Source organism: Labeo rohita, unplaced genomic scaffold, assembly GCF_022985175.1.
Source record: "Labeo rohita strain BAU-BD-2019 unplaced genomic scaffold, IGBB_LRoh.1.0 scaffold_251, whole genome shotgun sequence".
NCBI classification, from domain to species: Eukaryota; Metazoa; Chordata; class Actinopteri; order Cypriniformes; family Cyprinidae; genus Labeo; species Labeo rohita.
This window is the reverse complement of record NW_026128781.1, coordinates 84864-99798: the sequence shown is the minus strand read 5'-3', so window position 1 is coordinate 99798 and position 14935 is coordinate 84864. Positions and strand designations below refer to the sequence as shown.

At 40.6% G+C, this 14935-nt stretch overlaps 1 protein-coding gene across 2 annotated transcripts; it reads left to right on the top strand.

Moving 5' to 3' along the window:
* Positions 1–43: 43 nt before the first annotated feature.
* LOC127159793 (gastrula zinc finger protein XlCGF8.2DB) lies at positions 44–5048 on the top strand. Of its 2 annotated transcripts, none has more exons than XM_051102548.1 (3): positions 44–73; positions 652–808; positions 3955–5048. In XM_051102548.1, the coding sequence occupies exons 2-3, from the start codon at positions 724–726 to the stop codon at positions 4965–4967; spliced, it is 1098 nt and encodes a 365-aa protein (XP_050958505.1). In that variant the 5' UTR covers positions 44–73; positions 652–723; the 3' UTR covers positions 4968–5048. The 2 variants fall into 2 exon arrangements, with proteins under 2 accessions (XP_050958505.1, XP_050958504.1); XM_051102547.1 differs by having other exon boundaries at positions 50–417; positions 540–808.
* Positions 5049–14935: the final 9887 nt, after the last annotated feature.

The window sequence follows — 14935 nt, the reverse complement described above, 5'->3', positions numbered from 1 at the left end:
ATTTTGGTCTGGTGCTGTGACGTCATAAATCTGCGCTGCGCTCCTCATTTGTTGTGATTCACCTAAAGAGCAGGTTTGTGGTTTTAAGTTTTTAAAACAATGCAAACTGTTACATCAGTTAAAGCACTTTTACAGGCTATGTAAAACAAATGTAAAATATCATTCTTAAATATAACGTTGTAATGCTTCATTTAGTGTTAGTTAAATAAACCGTTTAGCCTTTAGTAACAAAGAAGGTGCGTCTCAGTTCGCTAAGAAGTGATCAGAGAAACTGAGAATCCGAATCATCTGAATCAAATCATTTGTGAAATGATTCAGTGATTCGAAGCGCTCGAATCAGCGCGCGCTGACGACAAACGAGAACAAACACAAACGTGTGAAATGATAACCGCAAATGTTTTCATGAAAGTGTAATATGTAAGATATTGTGTACAAATAATTGAATACCAAATATAAATCAACAATATGTATGTTTTGAACGTGTAATTTGTATGTATTTTTAATCAAGTCTATGAACTCTCACTTGGACTGTTTTGCAGGTGCACTGACTACTGAACTATTTAACTATAGGGAGCTGATTAACACGCATCCAGAAATTTTTTTTTGGATTGATTTTGTCTTTTAGCAGGAAACTATTCTTATCTTAAACAGGACGAAGTGTCAAAACACACAGAAAAACTCTTGTTGAATCAACTGAGATCCATTTGACACACTATTATAAAGATGGTGTTTATTAAAGAGGAGAGTGAAGACATGAAGATTGAAGAAACTTTCAGAGTCAAACATGAAGATACTGAGGAACAAACAGGTTGGTTTTCATCCTCAAAGCTGAACTCACTCATTTGATCCATATATAAATACCCAGCTCTGCAGAAATGAATGATATTGATGAATAATGTCATATGGGTGTTGTAATTAAAGTGGTTTTATTTGACATGGAGTGGATCAGACAAACAATAATTTATAAAACAAGCTGTAACTTGAGGAGACATTAAAAATTTTAATCCAACCTGTGAACATGTATACATGTTGTTAAAGTAAACCTCAGTGTAAAATGATTAGTGTAAACATGTTTCAGGTGAACCTGTAAATAATTTATTAGTTATCAATGAACACATACACACACACACAGAAGAGTATTTTTTTCTGGCAATATTTTATTGTTGAGGGAGTATATCAGTAAACACAACTTTAAACTTGACACAAACAACAACATTTGTGAGCAGACTTACGAAAATAAGCAGTCAGTATTTATTTTTGGTATCATGATGAAGTCCACTGTAACTTGAGTATATAAAAGACAGCCTGTAATTTCAATTCAGTCAGCTTAACCATAAAATCAAAAACACTGTTGTGCTTAAATGCATGTGAACAGTCCTAACTGTGCGAGTTCTTCTCCTAAAACACAGATTTATTACTACTTAAGATTGTTTATTGCACCAAAAGTAATTTGCACAGACAACTTGAACCACACTGTGAAAATAAATAAATGTAGGGGGAAAATATATATAGTTTCTTGCATCCTTCCTCGCCCTAAGTCCGAAGACTTTTTTTCTTTCTCCTCAAAGCTTGTTTTTTTCTTCCAAACTTTTTTCTTCATTTTTTTTTTTCTTCAGAACTTCTTTCTCCCTTCAATTTTTATTGTCTCTGAGAGCAGCACAAGTGAGAAAAAAGATGAGTAGCTACCAGTAGCATGCAGTACCAACCTTGTCCACCTGCTGTCACTAACAGTATGCATGAAATCTAATGCTTAAACCATTTTAAACTTCGAATAACATAATTACAAGAAGAATTTACGTATCGTAGTCAAGACAAAATCAGGTTACATATGATTCATATGACTGGTTGACATGTATAACAGCTGGGTCTACTTTTAGTTAAATTTTAAACATGCGCTACATTTGTGTTGCCTCTCCGTCCCATTTGCCCAGCGCTACATGCTGGAAATATGGGAAAACATGGGCACATTATTACAGTGTATGTGGACTCCTGGATATACATCTGTGAACTACAGACTGAAACTAACCATTTTATAAATTCAGTGTCTGCTTTACATTAAGGTTCATTTTCACAGGTTATTAACATTTAAGATTGTGAATAAATGGTTCAGCCGACATTAAGATTCAAAGGTAACTAATATTGGATTACATTTCTGTGAATAGGCATCATTCTCAAATATAACATTACTGTAAACTGTAATGTATTTAAACAGATTAGATTTTCTTTCCACTTAACAAAAACAAGCAGACAGGGTAAATGCAAATGCGCAAACACTAGCAGCTGCTACTTTATGCAAACTACTTTATGTGGGATTGAACAGAAGCAAGATGAAAAAGAAAATGCCATAGAAATGTTTGAAGACGGGCATAGTGAGGGGGACATAAATGTCAATGTGTATTATTGTTATTATTAATATAATTGTTACATTTGTTTGTTTATTTGTGTTTAATTGACTTTTTTTTTCTTTTCTTGTTAATACACTGCTAGACACTAATCATTCATTTGTGTTCTATAATATCTTGGACTAACAATTTTATGATTAGTTTATATACTTCAAACACTTGAAAATATATCTTATAGTTTCTATACTGTCAATTAGCACAGCATCATTCATATACTTTTATTTATTTACTATCTGGATATGACTTAAAAAACACATATAAACCACACATAGCAGTCAAGGTTTGTTGTCTTCACATTTTATGAGTTAAAACGTTTCTGCTTGTTATTCAACTCCGCTACAGTCATTGTTGGATATCTTTTTCCATGATAGGGATTTCCTGGCACATCATTGGTTGTTACTGTAAGTCTGTTTTGCACTTTCAGTATAAGAGCATCCCCCAGCTTCAAGTATGAATGAAACATAAACTGCATGAGAGTGTTTAATACAAACATATCCAAAACGATGTGACTGACTTGTCTCTTTGAATTTAAATCTATATTTATTCACACTGGTCCTTGAAAACGTCTACATGAACACACTTGCCCGAAAAAGTGTGGGGGACAAATTTACATTTTTCTATGTGTATTCTATGCCCATGGTACAATCCTTTTACAAATATGTTTATTTTAAAACACCCCCACCACTCTTAATCCTCAGATTTGCACAAATCAGCTCTGTACTCTTATAAAAACTTCCATTACAGTAGGCGACCGGAAATGCATATTTTGTAATGTCCTCTTACTACATGTGTAAAGAAGCAATGATGTTGAAGTTGGTGTTGATCTTCTTCTGTGGACCTGGCTTTCATTGCCGTATAATGTCATACTGAGACAAAAAAAAAAAAAATCTTTTGACTGACAAAATAAGATTTTTTATATTACAATGACTTCTATGTTAAAAGATCAAGGGAAATTTGATCATTCAATTCATGATCTCTTTAATACAAACAAACAAACAAACAAACAAACTGCACTTAACCATGTTTACTGCGTTCTGGCATTTACGAGTTGATCAGTGGATGTTACCAGTGGTAATGTCTGTCGATTGGTGCATATGTACAAGTGAAAAAATAAATGAAGTGATAAAATGTTGAATAAAATTTTATATTTTATATCATTATGGTATGGTATTATTATGGCAATGTTTATGGGGATGCACCAATACCCTTTATTGAGAACTGATTACCAAAAATTTGGTCGGCTGATACTGATCCAATACTAGCACTTTAGAAATCAGTGTCGAATTTCTACACCTCTGTGTGTTTGAGCTGATCATCACTCTTTTGTGTTACAGTCTTCTAAATACAGACAACTTCATTATAAGAAAAATAAATGCTAAAAATATCATAATCTATGACAAAAATTAGGGATACACCGAATCTTCAGCCGCCAAAAATTATTGGCTATTTGATGTTTTTTTTTTTTGTTTTTTGTTTTTTTTGCTTTCTTGTTGGTTTTCATATCTGTTGCTATGTGCCTTCAACTGGTGTTAACTTGTCTTTTTCACTTTAGACCTGATGGCGCTGAAAGAAGAGACTCAAGAACTCAATGAAATGGAAGAAAAAGAGCAGTATGAGAAACACTGTGATGTAACCATTGGTGAAAAATCCACACAGACTGAAAAGACTTCATCATGTGAAAAACCTCAGAAAACCAAATCTAACAGATCTTTCACCTGCCATCAGTGTGGAAAGTGTTTTCTTCAAAAACACAAACATCTCCACATGAGAGTTCACACTGGAGAAAAACCTTTCACATGCCAACAATGTGCAAAGAGTTTCAGTCAAAAAGGACACCTTGAACAACACATGAGAATCCACACTGGAGAAAAGCCTTTTACATGCAAACAGTGTGGAAGGAGTTTTACACAGAAAAGCCACCTCAATGGCCACATGAAAATTCACACTGGAGAGAGATCTTTCACCTGCCAACAGTGTGGAAATAGTTACCCTCAAAAACAAAACCTTAAAATTCACATGAGGGTTCACACTGGAGAGAAGCCCTATATTTGCACACAGTGTGGGAAGAGTTTTATACACTATAGTGGCCTTAAGTACCACATAAGAACACACACTGGAGAAAAACTGTTTATTTGTGATCAGTGTGGAAAGAGTTTTAGATGTCAAGAAAACCTTAATAATCACATGAAGATTCACTCAAAAGAAAAGAGTTTTAAATGTCATCAGTGTGAAAGGAGATTCACAAACACAAATCACCTTAAGAATCATGTAATAACTCACATCGGGGAAAAGCCTTTCATGTGCCATCAGTGTGGAAAGAGTTTCACAAGAGAAGGAACCCTCAAGGTTCACATGAGAATTCACACTGGAGAGAAACCTTTCACCTGCAGACATTGTGGAAAGTGTTTCACAGTTAAAGTAAACCTTAAAACTCACATAAGAGTTCACACTGGAGAGAAACCTTACAAGTGTCTTCAGTGTGAGAAGAGTTTCACATGTCAAAGCAGCATGAAACATCATTTGCAAACACATTGTGGGAAGAAATCACCATTTACCTCAGAGTGACGTTTAGAAAAAGGAGTAATTTCTATAATCATCTGTGCATTCATTCTGGAAGACAATTTAAATTGTGGACAGAGTAATAAAACATTTTCTGCCATCACACTTACAGATACTGTCACGGAGTCAGACCAGAAATGAATGATCGAAATATGTCCCTGTGTAGCGCAGCGGAAAACTCAAACGCGGATACACACGAGTGAGTAGGTAAACCACGCAATTTGGTCTGAGAACGCTCCGAAATGGAGTTGGGATTTCCACCAAGAAATCCGCGTTCTCACACGCACACAAACAGGTAAATAAAGCGCTCTGAGGAGCAGAGAGTTTACTCACGTGAGTTGGCGAAGAGATGGGACCTGATGTTGAGCCTCGCATGAAACTCAATGTCTGGTGCTGGATAGTCACCTACTTCCTGCTTAAATACCTGCGTGAAGTTACTTCCGGGTCCTCGTGACCTCACGTGACTCGGTGCGTGTGACAGTACCCCCCCCTCCAGGACCGGCACCAGACGGTCCCGGGATGGAGAATACCCGACGACGGTAGTCCTGGATGAGAGCTGGATCCAAGATGAACCGCCCGGGAACCCAAGACCGCTCCTCCGGACCGTAACCCTCCCAGTCGACGAGATACTGGGTGCCACGGCCCCGAGGGCGCGAATCAAGGATTCGCCGGACGGTATACGCAGGACCACCGTCAATGATCCGGGGCGGAGGTGGAGCAGGAACCTGGGGAGACAGAGGAGAGAAGAAGACATGTTTGAGTTGGGACTGGTGGAAAAAAGGATGGATCCGGAGAGATGTGGGCAACTGGAGCCTGAAGGTGACAGGGTTTAACCGATGAGTGATCTTGAAGGGTCCGATCAAGCGAGCAGTGAGTTTTTTTGAGTCTGTCTTTAGGTTGATATTGCGAGTGGATAAATAAACCCTGTCACCAACATGGAACAATCGTCCCGGAGGGTGCCGCCGGCGATGTTGAGTGGTGTAGCGGGTGTTGGCTTTACGGATGGCGATGTGTGCATGGTTCCAGAGCCGCCGGCACCGACGGACCAACTGTTGGGCAGACGGGACCTCAACCTCCGGCTCTTGATGTTCGAACACCGGAGGTTGATACCCGTAGCATACCACGAATGGGCTCAGGTTAGTGGCAGAGGATGTGTGGATGTTATTGGAGAGTTCAGCCCAGACGAGGTAGCGTGCCCAGGAACGCTGATGCTCGCCGGCAAAGCATCGGAGGAAGCGCTCCAGCTGTTGGTTGGCCCGCTCCGTCTGACCATTAGTCTGTGGGTGAAATCCGGACGACAGACTAGAGGTGGTCCCGATCAGACGGCAGAAGGCCTGCCAGAACTTGGCCGTGAACTGGGGCCCTCTGTCCAAGATGATGTCCTTGGGGAACCCATGCAGGCGGACTACGTGTTCGAGTATGAGCTCCGCAGTGGTCTTGGCAGAGGGGAGTCCGGTGAGAGCCACCAGATGCACAGCCTTGGAGAAACGATCCACAATGGTCAGGATGGTGTTCTTCCCTTGAGATTCGGGGAGTCCAGTGACGAAGTCGATGGAGATATGCGACCAGGGTCGTTTGGGGATGGGGAGGGGCTGCAGCTCGCCGGTAGATGGGGTGTTAGTGGTTTTGGAGCGAGCGCAGGTGTTGCATGCCTGGACGTACAGCTGTACGTCTCTCCTCAACGTCCTCCACCAAAACGCCCTGGCGATGAAGGTGATGGTCCTCTGGACTCCCGGGTGTCCTGCCAGAGTGGAGTCGTGCCCCCACTGGAGTACTTCCTGGCGCAAGGTGTCGGGTACGAAGAGACGTCCAGTAGGGGTATCCGGAGGTGGAGGATTTTGGCTGTGGCTCTGGCGGACTCTCTCTTCTAACCCCCACCGGAGGGGAGCCAAGATGACGTGAGATGGCAGGACAGGCGCGGCCTCCGAGGTGGTGGAGTCTCGCTGGTGTTGACAGGAGATGGCGTCCGCCTTGCTGTTCTTCGAACCGGGCCGGTAGGATAGTTGGAAGTTGAAGTGTTCGAAGAACAGAGCCCACCGCGCCTGCCTGGGGTTAAGCTGTTTGGTCTGGCGGATGACGGTGAGGTTCTGGTGGTCGGTCCAGATGGTGAATGGGTCGCCGCCGCCCTGGAGCCAGTGACGCCATTCCTCCAATGCCCACTTGATGGCCAACAGTTCACGGTCCCCTACCCCGTAACGCTGCTGAGTGGAATTTTCTAGAGAAAAAACTACATGGGTGTAGTTTACCGTCTGGACCACATTGTGAGAGAACGGCTCCTACGCCCACATCGGAGGCGTCCACCTCAACAACGAAGGGTTTGTCCGGGTTGGGGTGGATGAGGACTGGAGCGGTGGTGAACAGGTTGCACAAGGTCTTGAAGGCTTGGATGGCTTCGGGGGTGAGGTGAAAGGCTCCATGAGATGGTTTGGTGAGAGCAGTGAGAGGTGCTGCAGTTGCGCTGAAGCCCTGGATAAATCGCCTGTAGAAGTTGGCGAACCCCAGAAAACGTTGCAGCTGTTTAAGCGACGTGGGTAGGGGCCACGAGCGCACAGCCTCCAGCTTCTGGGGATCCATGGCCACACCCTGAGGGGAGATGACGAAACCGAGGAATGTGGTGGAGTGCTGGTGAAAAGCACATTTCTCCAACTTGCAGTACAACTGATGGGCCAGTAACCTACGTAGCACTGCTCGGACATGCTGGGTGTGTTCCTCCAGGGTCTTGGAATAAATGAGGATATCGTCCAGATAGGCGTAGCACCAACGACCCAGCATGTCCCGGAGAACGTCATTTATGAACTGTTGAAACACAGACGGACTGTTGCACAGACCAAACGGCATAACGGGGGTCTCGTAGTGACCGGTGGGGGTTATGAAGGCCGTCTTCCACTCATCGCCCTCCCTGATGCGGACCAAGTTGTAGGCGCTCCGTAAGTCCAGCTTCGTGAAGAAGCGGGCACCAGAGAGGGCGTCCAGGGCGGTGTTGGTAAGGGGGAGTGGATGACGGTTCTTGATGGTGATCTGATTCAGCTCCCGATAATCCACACAGGGGCGAAGACCCCCGTCCTTCTTCTTAACGAAGAAAAACCCCGCGGCCGCCGGGGAGCTGGAAGGGTGAATAGTGCCGGCCCGGAGCCCTTCCGCTACGTACTCCTCCATCGCCTGATGTTCGGTGGCAGACAGGGAGTACAGGTGGCCGCGAGGAAGCACCGCGCCCGGCACGAGGTCAATGGCAAGGTCGTAGGGACGATGAGGTGGAAGCTGGGCAGCGCTGCGCTTGCTAAAGACCTCGGCCAGGTCGCGGTATGGGACAGGGACCTCCTCCAGGTTGATATCGGAGGCCTCGGACTCCCCTGAACATGTCCCAACCAGAGCCCGGAGACAGAGCTCCTGACAGGTCGCCCCCCAGTGGACAATCTTATTGTTAGTCCAAGAGATGAAGGGGTCGTGGGTGATGAGCCAGGGATGTCCCAGGATGACAGGTGGTGGGGTGATCTTGGTGATGTACAGTTGGATCTTTTCAGTATGGTTACCGATGATGAGGTGGATCTCTTTGGTGCGACGGATGACAGGGCTGAAGTTGAGGGGGCGACCGTCGATGGCTGTGATAGTTAACGGTTGGGATAACACCTCAGTCTCAATCCCCAACTGGGCTTGCAGAGTGGTGAGATCCGATTGGAGAGCCCCGCACTCCGCCCAAAGACCGGCGGTCTCGGTACGAAGCGCGGTAACCTCCGCTCGAAGTCCCACCATCTCCTGCTTCAGACTCATGATCTCCACGGTCTGCTGCTGGATCACACCCCACAGTTGTTCCAAATCCGCCGGGACCATTTCGGGACCACACATTCTGTCACAGAGTCAGACCAGAAATGAATGATCGAAATATGTCCCCGTGTAGCGCAGCGGAAAACTCAAACGCGGATACACACGAGTGAGTAGGTAAACCACGCAATTTGGTCTGAGAATGCTCCGAAATGGAGTTGGGATTTCCACCAAGAAATCCGCGTTCTCACACGCACACAAACAGGTAAATAAAGCGCTCAGAGGAGCAGAGAGTTTACTCACGTGAGTTGGCGAAGAGATGGGACCTGATGTTGAGCCTCGCATGAAACTCAATGTCTGGTGCTGGATAGTCACCTACTTCCTGCTTAAATGCCTGCGTGAAGTTACTTCCGGGTCCTCGTGACCTCACGTGACTCGGTGCGTGTGACAGATACATGTACAAAAGTCATGCAAATGTAAGACTCTGTTTTTGTTCTTTGTTAAAGAAAATGACAAGAAAAACTGCTGTGAAATCAAGGCTACATCTAATTGGTACCTTAATATATTCTGAATCTCTTTATGCTATTCTGTCAGTTTTATCACGAAATACAAGTTATAAATGTTTTTTTTTTCTTTATTACAAGTTATAGCTTGACATAAACATGAAGAAGACATGAACAAAATAAAAGTATAATTTAATGAAACAAATGTCTCATTGTAATTGAAAAGATGACTGATTCACATACCATTTGAGGCAAATACAGTGATCTGTCACATCACATTAAAAAGTGTGAAAAACATTATTGTAAGATTTATTGTTTGTTTTTCACTAAAACTGACAAATGTACAAGCTGAGACTTTGTTTTATATTAAAAGTACTGCTATTATTGGGTTGCTGGCACATTACAAAGGATGAACACATTCGAAGATGTGAAATATTATTTCCAAGCATATTGTACGGCGAGTATTTGACACATGGTGTGATTTCTGCTTATAATCCTACATATATTCAGATCAGCTGCCAGTTCACATAAATTTCTCCTGTTGCTCCTGGAAACTAATTTGCATGTGCAATATAGGCTATACTCTCAAAATATTATAACTTTATCATCAGAATATTGTTTTTTTTGTGTGTGTTTTTTTTAAGTGGCACTAAAATGGCCAGTGTATCATGGGGACAAATGTATTTAAAGGAAACACTCACCCATTTTTTTTTTTTTAATTGTTATTTACTCGTATGACAATCCAAACACGTAAGACTTTCGGTCATCTTTAAAACACAATTAATTATATAATAATGCTGCCCAAGTCATGCAGTCTGCTCTATAACACATCCTCAATCTCAAGTCTCGGCTCCAGAAAATATAGGACAGTTTTATAATCATGGACGTGAGGGATGGAGTATTAAAGTGTATGAGCAGATGTGCAGAAAACCCTGTTAATCTGAACACTGGGTTCAATAGTAATCCAGAGTCAGAGCAGCTAGTGCAGGGGTGCCGAATGTCAGTCCTCGAGAGCCACAGCCCAGCAGAGTACTGTTACAGCCTTTGAATTTGTGATGCTATTACAGTCCACTTGGGCCCTGTGTAAATACAGTTCCCTGTCACTGAGTCCAAAGTAGAGAAACTGGTAGCAGAGTTTTACCGAGCCAACAGCATTTCAGTGCTCTGGATGGGACCCAGCTATCCATAAGTTAAAAAAAAAAAATAAAAAAAATAAATAAATAAATAAATTCTATGAACTATATAAACAGAAAGGGGAAACTCTCTCTTAACATACAAACCACCTGTGATTACAAGTAGTATTTATTTATTGATGTCATTGTGAAATGCCCGAGTAGCATCGATAATGCCCATATTTTTGCAAATTCCATGCTGAACACACATTTGGAAAATGGCATGATCTCCTCAAAAAAAAAAAACTTTCTACAACTCGTGGAGACCATTCCAGTTTTCCTTCTTGGGTACCAACCACATTTTTTGCTTCCTGCTTCCTGATGAAGGAGTATGTAAATGGGGGAGTACTGTTCAGTAACAGCATTTTGGACTGTCCTTATATTGAGCTAGAATGGTCATTGAATGCACTTTTGGCAGACTGAAAGCATTTGGAGCACTGAGAAGACAATTCAGCATGACAAGAACAACCAGCCAGATACACAGACTTGTTTCAGAGCCGACTGCATCACAACAGATGGAGGAGGGTCAGGGGAGTCCTTACTGAATTACTTGATCCATAAAAGGGACATCTCTCTGTTCTTCTTCTCACTTCTCACAGTCTTCTCTGCACTGTATGTGTGTGTGTGTTACACGCCAGTCAAACCTGCTCACTGTGTGATCCTGAACATGTAAAAAAGTGCCAGTGCCTTAAGTTAACGTGTTCAGGTAATTTTATTAAAAAGCCCTGTTCAAGTGACCACATCAAAATTTAAATTGCGCATTCTCAAAAAAAATTATTGCATATGCAATCATTTTGGTTGCAGTCCAGAGCACTGATTTTTGAGTGAGCAATTCCAGTAAGTGATTACCTTAACTAGTTTTGCACCAGGGTCAAATTGGTATCACTTGAATGCTTCCATTCAAAATTCTGTTCTTGCAGACAGGTATTTGATTGCTGGTTGGGCAGCTAGTGAAGTTCACTTTGCTGACAAGTTTTGTCAAAATGGTCTGCAAATTAGTTCTGTAAAAGGAAAAAAGGTCAGCAACAACAATAAAACGTAGCTGTAATAAAAAAAAAAAATGAATATAATGAAATGAAAAATATACTCTGTAAAGTCAGTTTCCTCAACCCTTTCAGTAGTTATAGACAAAGCAGACCAGTTTGGAGGTGTAGGGGAAAGAGACCAAGGATTTTTTGATACATGAGGAGATCCAGGAGGCGAACTTCCAGGAGACCACTGTATATTCCAGGCGAGTATGAATAGGTGAGGCAGCAGACATTTGTGGAGGTGAGAAAGAATGTGAGGGTGTTGGTAAATGAGCAGACGTGAGTGGTGGTGAAGCAGAAGAGTAGGACATCTGCAGCTGAGATGGTAACTTGTGATGGATGATAGAAAGTGAAGGCATGTTTATAATACCCAATCAAATGACATCAAAACTATTTTTGGCTTTAAATTAAAATGTGTTTCCATGAAACTTTTTGGGGTTTTATAAAAAGTTTCAGCAGATACAACTTCCTTGGTGAAGCAGCAGAAATGAGGCTGTCAGTAAAAATCAATTCAGTCATGAGATCTTGTGCATGGTCAACATAATTATACGCAGAGAGTGTGTATGCAAGGATAAAATGTCCGGGTAGCCAGCACGTATTGAAAAACAAATAGTTAAAATATAAAAAAATTAACTACAGTGGAAAGACCATTTAATCCTTATACCGGTTTCACACTGGATGCACAAGCTAAACAGAGGTGGCACAGAAGCTGTACGTATGCAGAGTTAAATACTTTAAATTAGTATTTGATTACCATTTGTATAACCACAGTTTATATATAGCAACACTATACTATAAAATCTCTATTTATCTCTATGTATTTTTTAAACAATTAAGTAATTAAATTTGTTTTACAGTACTACTGTCATAATTGTTCTACAGTACTCTTTAAAGTATTATAAATATTGCACATGCACTTTGACATGAGAGCTGGAATGTTATGTATTTAATTTTAATGTTCTGGATTAATTTTTAATTTTGAAAAAAAAAATGGAACGTTGAATGTTCATATTTCATGAACATCAATTATTTTTATCAGTCCTTTTTGTTTAAAAACAATTTGTATATACATATATCGTATATACGTATTTTTATTTCTACACACATTTATTTGGTAGAAAACATTATTCCTCTTAATGTGATCAGTGGTCAGTTCATAATAAGCCTTATGTATGACACACTACACATCCACAATTTAGGGTTCGCTATAGTGCTTTAGGGTTCCCTTAAATGCAGTTTCTAAATGATCCCAGCCAAGGAAGAATGGTCTTATTTAGCAAAACAATCAGATTTTCTAACTTCAAATGCTCCTCTTGTCTAGCTCTGTGTGAACTGTGTATTTCGCTTCAGTTAGGGTATGTCGAAAAACTCCCATCTCATTTTCTCTTCCAACTTCAAAATCATCCTACATCACTGCAGTAGTACCAACCCAGTGATTTTGAAGTTGGAGAAGAAAATTATCAGAGATGTGGACTCGAGTCACATGACTCGAGACTCAACTCGGACTCGAGTCGCAAATTTGAGGACTTGTGACTTGACTTGTCATCATAAAGGAAGACTTGCGACTTGACTTAGACTTTGACAACAATGACTTGAGACTTGACTTGGACTTGAGCCCTGTGACTCGGAAGTCTTTATGGCTTACCTTATATTTAATAAAAAAGAGAAAAAAAAAACGGTTCTGATCAGTAGGCTGGTTACTGAAACGTATGATAACACATAATGTTTAAGATATTTAATCTTTCAGACATTTAAAATGCACATAATCACTATAAACCACTAATAATAAGAAGAAGATGAAGAATAAACACTGATGTACAGTATATTGAAACAGCAGTAACTTAATAATAGGCTAAACCTCTCACACATTATTCGATTTTTTTTCACGTCGAAAGCTTGTATGTAGCCTACATATAAAGTTCACTGTATTCTTCCTGTTTACCAGCCACTCACTTTCATATCTTTCAGAAGAAATAGATAAAAGCACGCTGTATATCCGACAGGTTACTATCGCACATATAGCTCCTAAACCAAGCCATCAACTGTGATCATTATGAACTTGTTTAAAACACAAAATACATTCACTTACATATATTTGTTTATCTGAATAGCTACCGTTTTACCGTAAAGAATTTTGCATGCCTCATTTCTTAAACCCTGAACAGTGTGGTACCAGACATGTTCGGTTTGGCTACTTGTGGCCGAGACATTTAACTTGTTAACTCGAGATATTAACTCATCCCCTAAACTAATTACAATAATAAAAATTTATTTCGAATGAAGAATAACAAAGACTAAAATAGATTATAACTAATATTGTGCTCGATCATCTCCGTGACAGCATGAAATTTGAATAATTTGTTATTGTGAATATTTGTTGAAGGAATAGCCCATATAAGAACATAAAATAATATAGAACTATAATAAAACATCCAATCCATCTTTTAAATCCATTCACTGATGGTTTCTTATTTTTTATTTAACATTTGTATATATTATAACCAGTGGTGCCTGAAGTGGGTTTATTCCCTGACTCTTCGTAATCTGCTAAAATCGGTCGGGTTTTCCCTGTATTAGAGCCGTGTAAACTTACTATTTGAACGCATTCGTTTACTGGATCTTTGGACTGAAAAGTTTACAGGGGTTCACCGGTTTCAGAAATGTCTGGTCGTAAAAACCTGCTTCTTTTTATTTGTAAGGTATTGTTTTCGTAATAATGTTAAATCATCAAACATATTTCAAAGCAAGCTGGCGCCACAGTCCTGGCCGCACCATTACTGTCTTTACTGGGTGTTTTTAGTGAATATTTGCATTTATTCACACATGACTGGACGTGGTGGACTGTCATGATTTTGGCTAATGCAGGACACTACTGAATGATGCGCATCAGAGGGGTTTTAAGTGGGTATAGGTCTACGTAAAGCCGACTGATAAAGAAGTGTATACGCCGTATACTGTACTTGCGTATACTGTACTTGCGTATACCTTCCACTACACCACTGTTTATAACTATTCTTATATATTTACTTTTACTTATCTCTTTGCTCAGTAATTAACGTTCTGTATCAACGTATAAGTTTAGGACTTATAAATATTTTGTAAATATTATAAATTATTCATTCACTTAGGCCTATATTTCTTCACAAACAATAATTAATTCCTTAATGAAACACCACTAATTATTATATTTTTATAATTATACTATACACTATTATTGATATTAAATTTACTGTAGTAATTAATACAGAGACACTAATTTGGGCAAACAGCACTAATGACTTGTTTACGACTTGACACTTAAAGCGGAGGACTTGCAACTCAACTTGGACTTGCCCGTCTTGACTCGAGACTTGAATGCAAAGACTCAAGACTTACTTGTGACTTGCAAAACAATTACTTGGTCCCACCTCTGAAAATTATAAATTCATTTACAGCTTGAAGCTGCATTTAAACTGCATTTTGGAAGTTCAAAGCATTATGGGTAGAATGTCTTGTCAGTTTATTCTGATTCA

Coding starts and splice junctions, on each gene's coding strand:
- LOC127159793 (XM_051102548.1), top strand. CDS start 724: ATGGTGTTTATTAAAGAGGAGAGTGAAGACATGAAGATTGAAGAAACT. Junction 809..3,954: donor AGATACTGAGGAACAAACAG/GTTGGTTTTCAT, acceptor TTTTCACTTTAG/ACCTGATGGCGCTGAAAGAA.